This window comes from Rhincodon typus, chromosome 27 (genome assembly GCF_021869965.1).
Source record: "Rhincodon typus isolate 14 chromosome 27, sRhiTyp1.1, whole genome shotgun sequence".
NCBI classification, from domain to species: domain Eukaryota; kingdom Metazoa; phylum Chordata; class Chondrichthyes; order Orectolobiformes; family Rhincodontidae; genus Rhincodon; species Rhincodon typus.
In genome coordinates, this window is record NC_063358.1 from 41,240,873 (window position 1) to 41,260,178 (window position 19,306).

At 42.7% G+C, this 19,306-nt stretch overlaps 1 protein-coding gene across 1 annotated transcript in view; it reads left to right on the forward strand.

Moving 5' to 3' along the window:
• adgrb2 (adhesion G protein-coupled receptor B2) overlaps positions 1 to 19,306 on the forward strand; it is a 683,435-nt gene that overhangs the window by 615,605 nt on the left and 48,524 nt on the right. The window contains exon 26 of the mRNA XM_048613298.1: positions 4,350 to 4,521. Within this exon, the coding sequence (XP_048469255.1) occupies positions 4,350 to 4,521 (172 nt within the window). The remainder of the gene's footprint in view (positions 1 to 4,349; positions 4,522 to 19,306) is intronic.

Sequence of the window (19,306 nt, forward strand, 5' to 3'; positions counted from 1 at the left end):
CAGCCTCTTCTGTTTTCAGTATTCTTGAACTAACCAAAGTTTTAGACTGGAGCCAGAATGACTCAATTTCTGGCAACTTTTCTCTGTCGAAAGTGATTGTTCCTTCTTGACTGCCAATAAATGTATTTTATTTCGAGGGAGCTGGTGGATCTCTCATGCCAATCACTCATTCAATCATGTCTTCCTATTCAAATGTCCCTCTACGAAGATTGATTTTCAAAGTATACCATTGATCCAGTTTCCTCTGCTCCTGAGGTCATATTATTGCTTAACCCCTATAAGAACATCTAATTTGTTAAACTGACAACAACCTTCATCTAATCAGGCAGGAATATATCTGTCAAGGCCTGTACCTAAAGGAACTTGTCACCGGTTATCTGTCAATTGGCGAATCAAGTCTCCTCAGGGTCGTGAATTTCTTCTGTGCGTCTTCTTGTGACCGAATAGACCAATTCTCCATAATTCTGGCACATGGGGCAAGGTAGTGGTATCTGAAGTGCAGAGTTTGCTTCTTCTGCTTTCCTTCTCTGCCACCTCTCTGCTTCATTGTTAAGGTGTTTGGACTATAAGCATATGCAGCTTAGTGGATAAGTTGTCACTGTTTTAAACTATTTGTAGCATGCTCTTCCAAAATCATCAATGTCAATGCTACCGCACTTCAAGGAAAGTTTCAGAGTGTCTTTCTAGCATTTTCTTTGTCCTCCCTGGAATGTAGGTCATTTTGTTTTTGAGAAAACACAATCTAAAAGGGAGACACTTACATAAGTAGTCTGGACACTGGCTGACCTCAATGCTTGTAATGCCAACCTTCAAGAAGGAGGCCACTCTGAAGGAGCTGTGTAACACAAGTAAAGTCCTTCAGATGTGGAATGGACAACTGATTCTTTTTTTGTTATTTCCCACATATAGAATTTCTTCTCTTTGGACATAGAGAGAGAGAGTGAGAGAGTTATTGTTAAGAAACCAATGCTTCCAAATTTCTCCTCAAGCTTTGATTTCTAGCAGTTCTATCATAATTCTTAGAACTATCATTTTCAAACAATGATGTGTGCATACATAAACTGTGTAAGCAGTTTTGCTGAAAAGGCTATCTGTATCATTATGCATGCAATGTTATACAGTGCAAATGCCAATGAAACACATGCACAGAAAGAACTTGTAAAACGCTTTATCGTGTCCTCATAGTATTCCAATGCATTCCACAGCCAGTGGATTGCTTTTGAATTGCAAACATTATTATATGGTAATCATGCCAGCCATTTTACACAGCTAAATCAGATTAAAATAAACAAGATAAATTATCAATTAAATTTACTCTGATAATACTAAGAAAGGGATGTTGACCGGAGTGCCAGGATAACTCCCTCCTCTTTAGTGCCATGAAACAGTGTATGTAGACCTCAGGCAACATCTCACTTGAAAGACAGTGCTTCCAATAATGCAACAGACTCATCATATTGCACTGAGGAGCCAGCCTAATTATCCATATAAGCTCAGTCTTGGGATTTGCAACCACCATATTTTGAATCAAAGTCCCAGAGTTCTACCTGTTGAACCTAGCTGATACTAACCGCAATTATGCATTTGCCCAAGTTGGCCCACTGTCCACAATAGTCTGTGCTATACCTTCATTCATGAAATTTGGCACATTTACACTGTTCCTGCAGATTTGAGGCTGTGTAGCAGCGGAATCACAGAAAAATTAAGATGCATTTGCTGCATTGGAGAAGTTTAAAAGCAAAACAGACTTTTGAAGCTCCTTCAGAAGAAACCACAGAGAAGCCTATCATATTGGCAACTTACCTGAGCCCATTGCACAGCTGTTAGAATTACTGCAGGATTTCCTCAACACTTTGTAGCAGGTACATTATTAAAGTGGAGATTTTAAGACACCTGATCTTTGCAAAGCACGTGTCTTGACTTCATGAAGCTTCAGAAACCAATAACACTGGATTTGTATGGTGAGATATAATACTGAGTCACAAGAAGGAGATATCGGAGGAGATGACCTAAAGATGGTTAAGAGCTAAGAAGTATCTTGAAGGAAGAAATTAAGACAAAGCGGTGTAGAGGTTTAGGGAGGGAAGTACAGAGCCTTGGACCAATGAAGTTGCAGATACGGCATCTGGTGTTGGAGCAATTAAGATAAGAACATAAGAACTAGGAGCGGGAGTAGGCCATCCGGCCCCTCGAGCCTGTGCCGCCATTTAATAAGATCATGGCTGATCTTTTTGAGACTCAGCTCCACTTACCTGCCCACTCACCATAACCCTTAATTCCTTTACTGTTCAAAAATTTATCTAGCCTTGCCTTAAAAACATTCAGCGAGGTAGCTTCAACCGCTTCACTGGGCAGGGAATTCCACAGATTCACAACCCTTTGGGTGAAGAAGTTCCTCCTGACCTCAGTCCTACATCTGCTTCCCTTTATTTTGAGGCGATGCCCTCTAGTCCGAGTTTCACCTGCTAGCGGAAACAACCTCCCTGCCTCCACCTTATCTAATCTTAATAATCTTATTAATCTTATATGTTTCTATAAGATCTCCCCTCATTCTTCTGAATTCCAATGAGTATAATCCCAGTCTACTCAGTCTGTCCTGATAATCCAACGCTCTCAACTCTGGAATCAACCGAGTGAATCTCCTTTGCACCCCTCCAGTGCTAGTATATCTCTTCTCAAGTAAGGAGACCAAAACTGCACACAGTATTCCAGGTGTGGCTTCACCAGGACCATGTACAGCTGCAGCATAGCCTCCCTGTTTTTAAACTCCATCCCACTAACAATGGCAGACAAAATTCCATTCGCCTTTTTAATTACCTGCTGCACCTGCAATCCTACTTTTAGCAATTCATGCACAAGGACACCCAAGTCCCTCTGCACAGCAGCGTGCTGCAATTTTTTATCATTTAAAACATAGTCCATTTTGCTGTTATTCCTACCAAAATGGATGACCTGACATTTATCAACATTGTACTCCATCTGCCAGACCTTTGCCCACTCACTTAGACTATCTATATCCCTCTGCAGACTTTCAGTGTCTTCTGCACACTTTGCTCTACCACTCACCTTAGTGTCATCTGCAAATTTTGACACACCACACTTAGTCCCCAACTCCAAATCATCTATGTAAATTGTAAACAAGGTTTCTGAAGATGAGAATTAGAGATATATAGAAATCTAGATTATGAAGCTGGACAAGATTTCAGAGATAGGAAAGAACCAGGAGAGGGAAGGATTTGAAAGCAAGAATGAGAATTTTAAAGTCACACAGTTGGCTAACCTTGAACCAGTGCAGGTTGATGAGTACAGAGATAATGGTATTTGGTATGAATTGTGACCAGATCAACAGAGTTTTGGACAGCCTCAACTTTGCATAGAATTGAATCTAGGATTGTGTTAGACCATAAACGATAAGACATAAGAGCAGAAATTAGGCCATTTGGCCCATCGAGTCTGCTCTGCCATTTAATCATGGCTGATAAGTTCCTCTCCTGCTTTCTCCCTGTAACCCTTGATCCCCTTGATAATCAAGAACCTATCTATCTTAGTCTTAAATGTACTCAATGACCTGGCCTCCACAGCCTTCTGTGGCAGTGTTAGAACAGTTAAGTCTGGAGATAACAAAGGGCTTCAACAACATAAGACCTGAGGAAGGAGTGGAGATGGGCTTTGTTGTGGAGGTGTTATTAGACAGTTTTAGTCAATAGGTAAGTGCAATCCCTGCAAGACATACAGCACTAATTTGTAACAGTTATTTAGAAATCACTCTCAAGCTCTGTATCAAAAACAACAGTTATCAGGACTGCATGTTAATTGTGACATACTCTCAGGAACCTTTTGCTATTGTTCAACATTCAGGGACCTGAGTTCATGTTGTCACCCCACAAGAACACTGCAAACATTGACAACACTTTAAGCAGCTCTTGGAAATAATCATGCTTCCTCAGGAATTCTTACTGGTATTGATATGTTGTTGAGGTAGGCCTGGGAGCTATACCAATTTCTTGAATACTGCATCAGCTACACAATGGGAAATCATGTTTTTGCAGACAGTATTCTTCATTAACATAGACTGCAACAGAAATAATGAACAAGGAAGTCAACAAATATAACAACCTGGGCCTCTTAAATCATCTTGCAGAGCCCTGGCCTCTGAGAATCCCCATTTGAAAATCCAGTTTGATGTGTGGTTAGAATTAAGAACTAAGCATTACATGTCAAAAAACAAATTGAGGCACAAATTCAAAGAAGACCCTTCTAAATTATGAGCTTGTGACTGTCTATGCTGAATGTAATTGATCACACTTACCAGTTTTAATTAAGAGTGCCATTGTTCTCTGTTCCTCCAGGGCATCCCTGTGGAGCTCGTGTGTTGTACTCCCATTGCTGGCACTGACCTGGATGTCAGCTGTTCTGGCGATGACTGACAGGCGATCGATTTTGTTTCAAATACTGTTTGCAGTTTTTGACTCCGTTCAAGGCTTTGTTATTATTACAGTCCACTGCTTCCTGAGGCGAGAGGTATGTGCAGTCAAATCAACATCACTGAGCGACAAACCCCCTTCTTATCAGGGGTGTCTGTGCTTCAGTGTAACAATTTAAGCAACATCCTTGAAAAGTACCTATGTTGAAGCTGTCTGTCAGTAAGTTGCTGTGACACATCTACTTAAAGACGGTGAATATGGATTGGCAGCTGGGACTGTTTGTCTCATGTGAGTACCTAAGCACAGAGTCAGAGAGTTTCTGAATCATGCATGAATTGGGCAAGTGACACCCAATACCCACTTCAAACATTTAAACCTGACGGAGATCAATATTTATGAATATGCTACTCAACCACATTGGAACATCATAGTTATTGCATCCTCATTTGGCATCTTTATGCATGCTTGGCACAGAGGAGCCAGTTGGCAGTAATCAGGTGTAGAAGCTCAAAAGAGAGCAGGTTAAAGGTCATTAGAGAACCTCTTTTCTGGTCATTTAACAACACAGCAGATGCTGAAATATGTTTTTCTGCTTTGAATGACTGTCTGAGTACTTGCAGGAGTTTTCTCATTGTAACCTGGACACTGATCAGCAAAAAAGTAAACCAAAACAAGTTCCAAATGTGTTGGCAAATGACTGCATGGTTCAGCATGGGCTAAAGTATGTGTGAAGCTAGGACCACTGAAAGTTCAACTGCATCATCTGAAGCCAGCCTACTTCCACTACAGGGACAGGCACTACAAATGGTCGGGGAAGACTAACCTACAAGGAGAACGAACATGCTTCAAGGTTCCATAATGCAAAATTGGAGGCCTCGGAGTAGGATGTTTTCCACCCTCTCGGGTTCACATAGACACTGTGGCGGCAGTGGGAACAGATAACCGTCACAACCAATGTCAGCAGTGTAGCTTGAGGGCAATGTGTCAGTGCAAGACAAGGTTTAACATGAGTGGTCATGATCAGTGAATGCATTTCCCAATGTCATTTGTTAACAAGTGAACCAGCAACTCCATACACTGCTCAGTTTAATCACACACATTCTCACACACACCGCACCCCCCCGCCCCCAACTCCCTTATGATAATTATCAATCAAGCATGATTTCTCCCTCCCATTCAGGGGGTTGCTTGACTGGACACTAGTCTCTGAGGAAGAGTGATGCTAACAGCATGGGTTCAGTTCCAATCAGCTGAAGTTACCGTGAAGGACTCTCCTTCGCAACCTCTCCCCTCACCCGAGGCATGCTAACCCTCAGGTTAAACCACCACCAGTCATTTCTCTCTAATGACAGAGCAGCAGTATGGTCTGGCAGGACTATGGCAACTTTACTTTTACACTCTCATTCGTAGCCTGACCTCACCCACCCACTGCTGTAAGACCCTCCCCATAATTCTCAGCTTACACACATTATCAGCTGCTCAGTTCTGGCAGCCACACAGATTACACTACATCCAGTGAGTTCCCTGTGTTTTGCAGAATGAGATGTTGCATAACTGCAACTAGCAACACCTAAATAGCAACAGTAGGCACACACATGTGTCCTTGCTCCAATAGAGGGGATAGCAATGACTAATATTGAACCAGCCATGACTGCGAACATGGCAAGTGGCAAGATTGAAACGTTGAAGCTGACTCTATGTCCATACTTAATCCACAGTTTTGCACCCCACTTCTCCCTCATCCCACAATTGTATCTGATTCCAAATCTGCACTATGTGTAAACATACACTTCTTGCTTTCTCTCCTACCTTATCCCTCTGCAACCCTGCCTTTGAGTTTTCTCCATTTAGATATCTAAAAAATATCACCTCCTGAGGCACAGTTGGAGCAGCCAAAGTCTTAGGAAACTGATGATGATAAAGCACTAACACTCAATCTCATCCTCTCAGCCTTTCAAATACTTGCATTATGCACACTTTAGAGATTGATGTCTGACCAGCCACCACACGATAATATCATAAATCTTTAAACATACATTTTCTAAAAGCTACATTTTTCAAAGGTGGAAAGTGAAGATTCCAAGGATCATCAGTCATCTTTTGGATATTAAAAAACTATCTTATTACCAGAGAGAACAAAGGAGTACTCCTTTGAACATGATTTACTTTGGCCAGACCTCAAGGTAGTCAAGGCCCCTGAATATCTTAATTGTAATGATGCTGATGTGCTACTGTGAAAGTGTGGGTAAGTTGAACAAATTTTCATTAACCTCCAGGGTAAATGGTAAGAAAGAAAATAACCTTTTTTTTATTCTAAACAGACTAACGCTTGATACTGGATAATTTCAATTGAGTCAATCACTTCAAGAGTAAGAAAATACACACATTCACATACAATGGTCACATAAAGAGGCACACATAAAATTTGGCAGTGGTATTAGAAAGAGACAAGACTGCATGTGCTGAATCTCAAGGTATGAGTGACTAGCAGCCAAGGTAGAAGGAAAGGGTGTCATAGCTGCCGACACCCCACATACGTAGCCTGTTGCAGGGGACTCAAATGAAGACTTTAATGAGATAGCACACAGAAAAGGGCTGATGACATCCATTCAGAGAGATGTGGTAAATTGATAAGCCTTCTAGAAAATCTTCTGTTCCTGTCAAAGAGCATGAAGGAGTCCAATACTAACTTGTCTGCAGATTTGTACTCTGAACCAGGAGCTAGCTCAGGAGTGGTGCCCAAATCCATGAGAAAACTTGCAGATCCAAACATGATGCACCACCTGATATTTTAGCTTTCAGTGTCATGCAAACAGCAGCTAGCCAAAATCTGTCTGTAGTGGAGATTCAGGCTGAGAGTTTGACATCAGTGTTTGTTTCTGTATAGGCTGCAACTGTTTTCGTATAGCTATGAATGTCCATGCTCAAAAGGACCAAGCATAACTTTATAGCAGTGACAGATTATCAGGATTGCTGAGGTGTTGCCCAGAGGGAAGTGCAATGACTTGACGAGAGGAGGCAATGACCTAGAGGTATTATCACCAGACTATTAATCTAGATGTGCAGGTAACATTCTGTGGACCTGGGCTTGAATCCTTCCACATAGCAGATGGAGTAATTTGAATTCAATAAAATTCTGGAATTAAGATTCGAATGATGACCATGAAACCATTGTCGAAAAAACCCCTCTGGTTCACTAATGTCCTTTAGGGAACGAAACTTCTGTCCTTATTGATCTGGCCTACATGTGACTCTAGAACCCACAGCAATGTGGTTGACTCTTAACTGCCCAATCAATGAGGGATGAGTAATAAATGCTGGCCCAACCAGTGGCACTCATATCCCATGAATGGATGAAAAAAGGATTGCAAGTTTCTGCTTTGAGCACGGCATTATTTGTTTCACCACTGGCACAACAACTGTGCTCTTGCTACTGTCTGTCAACTGTCCAGCCTGCTGCCCATGACAAGGTTATGGCAGCCCGGCTGGATCAGTACCCTATTCACCAAGTGAAACATTCACTTTCTCCACCATTGCAGAATGGCCTTAGCATTTGCATAAATCAAAATCACTAATCAAAGTTCCTTAAGCAGCACTTTCAAACCCACAGCAAGTGAACATGTGAACATCACTACCTGCAAGTTTCACTCCAAGTCACACAACATCCTGACCTGGAAATATATCGCTGTTCCTTCACTGTTGCTGGGCTAAAAATAAATCCTGATATGAATTATAATCTAAAATGTTGGGGTTATGAGATCTGAGGATATAATGCCTGCAGTGGAGCTCGGACCAAGTTACAACAGCCATGCTCCCATTCTAACGGGATCACACTCTCAGCTCTCATTGGGAGGCTGACCAATTTTCAAAACTCAATATGGGTTAGAGTGAGACACAGTTTAGGAAGCACTGGTGTAGAATCTTTGCAGCTGTGGTACATCTTTGCATTTAGATGCAGCAGTACGACTGTGCAGCGAATGATAATGAGAAATTCTGCCGTCCTGCACACTTCACCTGCACCTATCTGATCAGAAAGTAGATAATGTACTCACTTCTCCTGGTATAAAGAACACCAGGCACCTCATTTGTGTAGTAACACATAGTGCTGTGGGCTTTGCTTAGTTGGCTGGGTGATTGATTTATAATGCAGAGTGATGGCAACAGAACAGATTCAATTCTGGGCCAGTGGGCTGAGGAGTGGCAGATGGAGTTTAGTTTAGATAAATGTGAGGTGCTACATTTTGGAAAGGCAAATCAAGCCAGGACTTGTACACTTAATGGCAATGGCAAAGGTCCTGGGGAGTGTTGCTAAACAAAGACACCTTGGAGTGCAGATTCATAGTTCCTTGAAAGTGGAGTCGCAGATAGACAGGGGAGTGAAAAAGGTGTTTGGTACGCTTGCCTTTATTGGTTAGTGCATTGAGTATAGGAATTGGGACGTCAAGTTGCTGTTTTACAGGACATTGGTTAGGCCATTTTGGAATACTGTGTTCAATTCTGGTCTCCCTGCTATACGAATGATATTGTGAAAGTTGAAATGGTTCAGAAAAGATTTACAAGGATGTTTCCAGGGTTGGAGGGTTTGAGCTTTAGGAAGAGAATGAATAGGTTGGGACTATTTTCCCTGGACCATCGGAGGCTGAGGGGTGACCTTGTAGAGGTTTATAAAATCATGAGGGACATGGATAGTGTGAATAGCCAAGGTCTTTTCCCTGGGTTGGGGGAGCCCAAAACTAGAGGGCATAGGTTTAAGGTGAGAGGGGAAAGATTTAAAAGGGACCTAAGGGGAAAGTTTTCACACAGAGGGTGGTGTGCGTGTATGGAATGAACTGCCAGAGAAAGTGGTGGAGGCTGATACAATTACAACATTTAAAAGGCATCTGGATGGGTATACGAATGGGAGGGGTTTAGAGGGATGTGGGCCAAATGCTAGCAACTGGGATCAGATTAATTTAGGATATCTGGTCGGCATGGACGAGTTGGACCAAAGGGTCTGTTTCTGTGCTGTACATCTCTATGACTGTAGGACTATAATTCCCACATTAGCGGTCACCATGAAGGACCCTCCTTCTCTACCTCGCCTGAGGCATGGTGATCCTCAGGTTAAAGCAGCACCACCAGTCCTCTCTCCATAATGAGAACAGCCCTACAGGACTATGGCAACTTTACTTTTACCAGTGCCCTGGAAGATGTTAGAGATATTATCAGCTCCAACCTATAAAGTTTGCATAGCCACAGTTGCCTTCCCTGTCACCAGTAGTACAATATTCACCCTACTTGAAGACTGAAGATTTGTGAGAGATACCAGATTTCAATGAGCAGCTCTTCCTCAGGTTGAAAGAAGAGAAATGCTTCCCAAGGTCCCAGGTACATAAGGCTGTCCTTTAATGCTACTGGCCAAAGAGGAAACTTGGAGCAAGTGATCCAACAAGAATCTATGAAGTCAGAATCAAAGCCTTCACCACCCCAGATTGACTTTGCTCGCTGCATCAGTGGAAAACTCACAGTATCTCTACAAACGCAGCTAGACATAATAGAAATCAATCAAAAACTAACATATTTAGTGATCATTTACAATATCACTGGTTAGTTGGCCCATCTTGCTGTTGAATGCTTGCTCAGTTATGGAAGTTTGAGAGAAACTTCAGCTGAAGCAGCAAAGTCAGAAGTAGCAGCACTGGTGTCAAATCAGAACTCACCAAGATGGCATCCGACACAAGTCATGCTAGAGATGTGCATGCGCATTGCATGTTCGTTTTTGAGATAAAAAATAACATGAGCTGCTGAAAAACAGAACCAAATTTTACTGGAGATGGTCACAGAGCAACTTTAAAAAGTCAGTATAATGTAGTTCTCAGTAACTAAACAGAACAGTGGGAAGTGAAGACTCAGGTTAATAAACCCATCACCGATACCCTCTGTGGATCACTTTAGTGAAGCCCTCAACCATGTGTTCCACATTCAAGAGAAGAGAAGGAGAAACAGGATAGAGTGTATATTGTATAGACCATAAAAGAAACTTGCTGCTTATGTTGTTTGGCATGCAAGTAGTCCTGTTTTGGTAGCTTCACCAGGTTGACACCTCATTTTTAGGTATGCCTGGTGCTGCTTCTAGCATGCCCTCCTTTACCCTCCACTGAACCTGGGTTGATCCCCTGGCTTGATGGTAATTGTTGAGTGGGGGACATGCTGAGTCGTAAGGTTTCAGATTATGCTGGAGTACAAGTCTACTGCTGCTGATAGCCCATAGTGCCTTATGGATGCCCAGTCTTGAGTTGCTAGATCTGTTCAAAGTCTGTCCCAGTTAGCACAGTGATAATGCCACACAACACAATGGTGGTTATTCTCAATGTGAAGGTAGGACTTAGTCTCCACAAGGACTGTGCGATGGTCACAGATCTGCAGCCAACAGATTGGTAAGGATGAGATTAATTATGTTTTTCCCTCTTGTTGGTTCCCTCACCATCTGCTGCAGACCCAGTCTAGCAGCCGTGTCCTTTAGGGCCCGACCAGGTCAGTAAGTAGTACAGCTGCTGAGGCGCTGTTGGTGGTGGACATTGAAATCCCTTAACGAGTACATTTTGTGCCCTTGCCATTCTCACTGTTTCCTCCAAGTGTTGTTCAACATGAAGAAGTATCAATTTATCAGCCAGGGATGATGGTACGTGGTAATCAGCAGGAGGTTTCCTTGTCCATGTTTAACCTGAAACCAGAGGGTCTGGAGTCCTGAGGACTCCCAGGGCAACTCCCTCCCTATTGTCTAACACTGTGCCACCACCTCTGCTGTGTCTGCCCTATCGGTGGGACAGGACACATCCAGGGTTTGTGCTGCTGGTGTCTGGGACTTTGTCTGTGAGATATGATTCCGTTGGTATGACTATGTCAGGCTGTTAGTTGACTAGTCTGTGAGACAGCTCTCCCAATTTTGGCACTAGTCTCCAGATGTTAATGAAGAGAACTTTGCAAGATCCACAGAGCTGTTTCTGCCATTGTCTTTTCCAGTGCCTAGGTCAATGTCTGGTGACGTCCAGTTTCATTTGAATTGAATGGCTTGCTCGGCCATTTCAGAGGGCAGTTGAGAGTCGACAATGTTGCTATGGGTCTGGAGTCACATGTAGGCCAGACTAGGTGAGGATGGCAGATTTCCTTACGTAAAGGACAGTAGTGAATCATTGATGGTAATGCCATTGAATGTCAAAGGGCTATGAAAGAATCTCTTAGACAAAAAAAGGAAGCTGTTTATCATAGCATCAATTTTGCTGCCAAGCTGTGGTGTCCGTCCCTTATGATATTTTCCCTGGAGGGCTGTATCCTGAAGAGGCTCCTCCTCTGGTGCTACCTGCTTTTGGGACTGTAACCACGATTGTTGGCTGGCAAAGGTCCTCCTTTATCACATTTTCCCCTCCTACTCCCAGAGTTGCAATGATATTGATTATATGAGATGAACAGATATAGCAGAATTGAACTGTGTAAACAGGGCAGATGGTGTTATAAGAACATGTGTTTGTGGATTTCAACCACAGAGCTGGTCAGCAGTGAACTTTCCACTCTTTCCATTGTCTACAACCACCACACACTGGGCTTCTCCCACTTGGGACTCTAATTCTGGCATAGTTCCTGTAGAGATTGCAAAATATGGCCATTATGGAGTCTGTGATAGAACCCATATCACTCCACCCTCCTCCTGTCATCCTCATAATGTTCCAACTACCACCCCCACAGCACATCCAAAACAGTAGGACATTCCCTCTTCCACTCCTCAAAGCCTCTGGCCCCACTCCACAGAACAGTCTTCCCCATTCCCTGACTTGCTCTTGTTGTCCTAAGACTCTGTGCAATAGCTATTCTCCTGCTCTCCACCTGCCACAGAGTTCATCAAAACAAACCACTGATCTCAGATATAATTGCACAAAGTTGACTGATGCATTCCATCTTTAAATGAGTGTGAACCAGGTGCCACAGGATTGTCTCGTGCAACTGATTTTAATTTGAAAAGTGTGATGTAATTATAAACCGTTTTACACATTTAACTATCTCTGGCACGCACATGTAGTCCAACTTGGGACACACCACAAACCAGCATGAAGCTCGACATGCCATGAATATGATACTGACTAAATCTTGGCAACTCAACTTGATGTGAGAAAATCAAAATTCTGACTCCGACCATATTCAGTCACCTCACTTTCTGTTGTTGCAGGCTTCACGGAACCCACCACCAACCCCAACCCCTCCTGAAAGTCTCTGATCTCAGCTTTTAGTCATTGCCCTCTGGGAAACTTTGAAAATTAGGAAACAGCCAAGTCTAAGCTGTATCTCCTCAGAGCTTATTTTAGACTGAGTGAACTATCTGCAAAGATGTGGATAGTATTTTGCAAAAATGGTATAAGTAGTGGGCTTTTAAATAAATGGAAAAGTTTAACTTTTCTTTCAGCCCTTAAAGCTGATTTAAATTTTATAACTCAATAAATGTAAGTGAGTCTTCTAGCCTGATGCCAGTGGGAGTGACAGTGATGATGAATTGAAGTCAAATCTATTGTGACATTCATACTTTTACAACAATCCTTTTTGCCAACTCAGTATATACAGATGTCAAATTCATATCATCCTAAAAGTCCCATCCATCACAAGATGGATATGCAGAGAATGGTTGTGTTGCTTACCAGCTTAATCATGAAGGAAAAGTCCAAAGATTTCCGTTGCAGCAGCTAACACTAACACTTTCTTAAAGAATTCAACAACTTACATCTCCACTACCTTACCCAGGGATTCATGAGTCAATCACTCACCTGTGAAGAGCCTCCTGACATCCATCTTAAATTCAATTAACATCAGTTTGAGCTTGTGTCCTTCTCCCTTTCTGTGCTATCAAGCAGCATCTACTTAGCAACAGTCTGCTCACTGATGCCCAGTTTGTGTTCCGCCAGGGCCACAAAGCTCCTGACTTGTCACCTGTGGTGGGTTTCACCAATGAAAAGATTGTCCTCCACAGAATAACAAGTGTTTTCCTTGCATGCCATTGACATTTGGTTTTTTCAGTTAGAACTGGTGAAAAATGGGAAAGAACAAGACAGCAGAAGTGGCGCATAATTTGCAAACGGCACCCCACAGTTAACTTTTGCCCACAGTGTAGTGATGTAGATCTGTTTCCTCCAACATCCTTATGCAATGCCTTGGGTCATCATGATGTTGCCTAGAGAGGCCCTAACCAACAAAAAGATGGATAAAGCTGTGCAGCAACAAGACATGCAAGAACTAGCACCAACAAAGGCAAATCGTATCAAATTAGTGCTTTAACATAGTAAAATGCCCCAAAATTAGCCATCTAACCACACAACGAAATATTAGGACTGATGATTGACAACTTGATCAGAGAGATAGGCTTTAAAAAATGTCTTAGAAGGAGAGAGAGGTTGCAAAGTTTAGGGATGAAATTCTAGTGTGGCAGGCTTCACAGCTGAATGCACAGCCACCAATGCTGGAATGATGGCATCTCGAAATGCACAAGATATCAGAATTAGAAGAGCACAGAGATCTCTAGAGAGTTTTACAGATGGTCAAGACTACAAGGATAGCAATGGGTGAAACCTTTGACAATGTGCAAACAAAGATGAGAATTTCAAAACTGAGGCATTGTCGGTTGAGGACCGAACTTAGTTTAGCAAGCACAAGGATGAAGAATGAACAGGAATTGTGTGAGCAAAGATACAAACTGCACTTTTAGATGAGTTCAAGTTTATGTTGAGTGGTAGGTGGGAGATGTTGGCCAGGAAATCTTTGGAATGATCAAGTCTTCATGAGGGAACAAGGGGTGAGATTCATGATCAGGATGAGCTCAGATAGAGTATGATAGAATATAGAACAGATACTAGAGAAAGCAGTGAATTCAGATCAAGGAATACTGAAGAGTCAGTTTGCTTTGGTGCATCAGGGCAGCTGAATGGCTGGCCACAATCTTAGTAACACAGATATTCACAATCTCCTCAAAGTACAGATCTGAGGATAAAGAATGCAGGGGATAAGGGAGTAAGAGATGGTTTGATTTGGAGAAGAGATATCCAGGGTTATCTTTTAATTCCAGCATGATTCTGGGATAATGAGTAGTTTTCTCAGAGACTAGGACTTGACAGTGCTTTTGATTGTTCAGCATGATTTGGCAGTGGATGGCTAAAGAAGTTGATCACCATAAGCTTTCAAGTCTTCATACCTGGAACTTTAAATGGTGGAGGTGAGATCTGTACCATTGTGCATGCACAGGTGAGGAATATTAATCATGTAATGGTTTTATTAGGATTGAAGCAGCAAAGGTGAAGGTAAGGGTATAGCTGGGAAAATGGTGAATGCAGGACCAAAAGCTAGACAGTTGTGAATTTGACAGTGCGTTGCAAATGACTTGGGGGAAGAGTTTTTTTTCTTCCCAGGGTGTAGACTGAAGGAAGTCAAGTGAGAAAGCGGGATGTCAGCGAGAAAGGATATAAGGAAATGATCAAGGATAAATGGCCTTTTCTCTGATTGACACAATGAATATAGACACATGAGATGAGTGGACAGTCATGAATATGACTAGAATGGTTTATTTGGACAGAGAGATTAAGATTAGAAACCAGAGACTGAGAAAAATGAGAGCATGATCATTGAAATGGAGGTTGCAGTCAACAAAGGAGGAAACATGAAGATATCCCAGAGAACTGTTTGGTGTGCTACATGACTGGGCGATACGGAACAAAAGTTTAAATGCGAGAGATGGGTAGAACAATATGAGATGGTCCAGTGGTTTGGATTGGGTAAGTGGTGTATAGCTGATGTTTCCCAGTTCCATTTTCCCTTCTGACCTCCCACATCCGTTGAATTTCTTGGTGCCTAATTTGTATTTATCCTTTTCATGAACATTGTCAATAAGTGAACATCCATTATCCTCTGAGCAGGCAGTTCTGAAGATTTGTAATCCTGAGAGCTAAGTAATTTCTTTCAATGTCTCAGCCCTAAAGGAATCGATCCCTTGTCCTGCATTAATGACCCCTAGTTCCACATTCTGCAGCCACATTTTCTCAACATCTATACTGTCATGCCCTTGAAATCTTTAATGCATTTCAATTAGACAATCTGTGATCCTCCTAAAGCATGATGAATGTATGCCTATTCTACTCAATCTCCCCTTCTCGGACAATACCCTCATCTCTAGAAATCAATCAAGCTAAGCTTTTTGCTCTGCCTTCAAGGAAAATATGTCCTATGGAAAAGAGATCGCAACTGCACAGTATTTCTCAGGTGTGCTAGCATAACGTCATAAAAAATAGGAACAGGAGTAGGCCATTCAGCCCCTCAAGCCTCCTCCACCATTCTATAGAATCATTACTGTTGCGATATCCATCACGTCCACTTTCCCGTGTTTTTCCTGTAACGCTTGATTTCCTCTACTGAACAAGAATCTATCTATGTCGGCCTTAAATATACACAAGGACTCTGTCCCCACAGCTGCCCGTGACCACGAGGTCCAAGGACTCCTCATCTCAGTCTTAAATTGGTTTCCTTTATTCAGAAAATATATAGACTCATCCTTTCAGCATTTCCCTGTCAAGATTCTTAAGAATCCTCTGTGTTTCAATGAGATCACCTCTCATTCTTCTAAACTCCCTTGAGTAGAGTCCACACTATTTAGCCTTTGTTCATAAGACAATCCCTGCAAACCAGGGATCATCCTAGTGAACCTTCTCTGAACTCTCTCCAGTGAAATGATCCCTTTCCTTAAATAAATTTTTAGCATGGTGGCAGAGTAGGGGAGCTGAGCCTGGGGCTCATCCACTCCTGCCAGTTTTCTTCCATTTTTTTTCTTCTTTACACTTTTGCTATTTCTCTTTATTTTCTTTTCTGTAAAGCCTGGAGAATGCCATGTAAAGGAGAGGCCTCCAGTAGCAGTGGCAGCAATGCCAGGATGAGCCAGAGATGGTTCCACCATAGCTCGAGGTCTCCCATCAAGTGAGGAGCAGGTCCTGGGCTGACTCGCAGGCTGAGCCAAAGCTCCAGGTCCCTAGCTAGGCCCAGGCACCTGAAGGAGTGGAAGCATTGGCGAAAGGGATGGACAGCGGATTGGCAGCAGCGTCTGGAGGAGTGTCAGATGTGGAACAAGAGGCTGCTTCTGGCCCAACGACAAGGTGGTTTCCGGCAGCCTGGTGTGGCATTCTTGACCCAGCATGGCAATCTTTTCTGTTTTCTTTGGCAGAGTCTTCCGGCCCAGTATTCCAGCTGCCTGGCATCCTGTCCCGGCTTGGTTGTCATGTCCCAGAACAGCAGTCTTGTCCTAGCTGTGTCTTCAGAGTATTCCAATGGCTTTCTTTTGGCTTCTCCACTACAATGGGCATCACTCCCACCTTCGATCTAGCTGTATCATTTCCTAGAACAAACTTCATTTCTGAAATTGCTACTCTTTCAAGCACTCACACTATCACTTCCTCAGCCTTGATTGGACTTTCTAGCCTTATCTTACACAGGGGTACACTAATTCTCTTTCCATTTATTCCACAGATTATCACTCTCTCAGCCAACATTTCAGAAGGAGTGCAAATGTTTTTATCTCTTACTATTAGAGACTGACCAGCTGCTGTATCTCTCAATATTTTAACTTCTTTACCTATTCTGCCTGTTTTACCTGAGTAAACCTTACCCACAGAGGTAAAGTCACAGAGTCATAGAGTCCTACAGCATGGAGACAAGCCCTTCAGCCCAAACTGATCCATGCCAACCAAAATGTCCATTCACGCTAACCCCATTTCCCTACACTTGACCCATATCCTTCTAAACCTTTCCTATCCATTTATTCGTCCAAGTGCCTTTTAAATGTTGTTAATGTATCTGCCTCAACCACTTCCGCTGGCAGCTCATTCCATATGCGTGCCACCCTTTGTGTAAAAGAGTTGCCCCTCAAGTTCCCATCTATTCTTTCCCCTCTTATCGTAAACTGATGCCCTCTAGTCCTCAATTGCCCAACCCTGGGAAAAAAGGTTGAGTGCATTCACCTTATCCATGCCTCTCATGATCTTATACGCTTCTATTAGATCCCCCTTCAGTCTCATACACTCTAAAGGGAAGAAGCCCTGGCTTGTCCAACCTCACACTATAACTGAGTCCCTTGAGTCCTGACAAGATCCTTGTTAATTTCTTTTGCACTCTTTCCAGCTTAATAACAGCCTGACCAAAACTGAATGCAATATTCCAAGTGCAGCCTCATCAATGTTCTGTACAACTGCAACATAACTTCCCAACTTGTGTACTCAGTGCCCTGACTGGTGAAGGCCAGTGTGCCAAAAGCCTTCTTCACTGCCCTGTCTACCTGTGACTTCCCTTTCAGAGAACCGTGCATCTGAATTCCAAGGTCCATCTGTCCACTACACTCCTTAAGGCCCTACCATTCACCATGAAACTCCTACATTAATTTAAGTTTCCAAAATACAACACCTCACACTTATCTATATTAAATTCCATTTGCCATTTCTCGGCCCATTTCCCCAGCTGATTAAGATCCTGTTGCAATTTCTGATAACTTTCCTCACTGTCCATGATACCACCTATTTTAGTGTCATCTCCCTGGATTCCATGCAATCTAACATTCCAGAGGAGCCTACCACCTGGAACCTTATTAAAGGCCTTACTGAAATCCATATAGACTATATCTACCGCTGTGCCTTCGTCAACCTTCCTGGTCACTTCATCAAAGAACTCTAACAAATTTGTGAGGCATGATCTCTCACGCACGAAGCCATGCTGACTACTCGTCATCAAACCCTGTTTTCACAAATGCACATATAGCTTACCCCTCAGAATCTTCTCAAGTAACTTACCTACCACAGATGTTAGGCTTACTAGTGTATAATTCCCAGGTTTTTTCTTTGCAGCCCTTCTTAAACAAGGACGCAACATTCACTACCCTCCAGTCTTCCGGGACCAGACTGGCTAATGATGATGCAAATATGTCAACCAGGGCCCACGTAATTTCTTCTCGAGCCACTTGCGGGGTTCTTAGATATATCTGGTCAGGACCAGGAGATTTATCCACCTTCATACATTCTAATACTTCCAACATTTCCTCTACCATGATATGGATTGTCCCATCAGATATCGCCACCAACTTCCCCAAGTTCCCAAGTCTTCATGCCTTTCTCCACAACAAACACAGAGGAGATATATTCATTCAAGACCTCGCCCATCTCCTGCAGTTCCACACATACTTATCCACTTTGGTCATTAAGGGTCCTGTTCTCTTTTTTCTTTAATATACTTAAAGAATCTCTTTTGATTCACCCTAATCTTCTCAGCCAAAGCTATCTCGTGCCCCCTTTTTGCCCTCCTGATTTCCTTCTTCAGTAAACTCCTATATCCCCTGTTTACCTCCAGGGATTCCCTTGATCCCAGCTGCCTGTACTGGGGAGATAATGGCTTCGTGGTATTATCGATAGACTGTTAATTCAGAGACTAAGAGAACCTGGGTTGGAATCACGCCACGGCAGATGTTGGAATTTGATTTCAATAAAAGTCTGGAATTAAGAATCTACTGGTGACTGTGAATCCATTGTTGATTGTCGGAAAAACAAATCTCGTTCACTAATGCACTTTAGGGAAGGAAACTGGCATCCTTACCTGGTCTGGCCTACATGTGACTCCAGACCCTCAGCAATGTGGTTGACTCTGATCTGCCCTCTGGGCAATTGAGGATGGGCAATAAATGCTGCCTAGCCAGCAATGCCGTCATCCTGTGAATGAATAAAGAAAAAAAAAGCCATGCCTCCTTTTTTCTGGTCAAAGCCTCAATATCTCTTGTCATCTAGGGTTCCGTACTCCTGCCGATCTTGCCGTTTACCCTCACAGGAACACATAGATCTTGAAGTTTT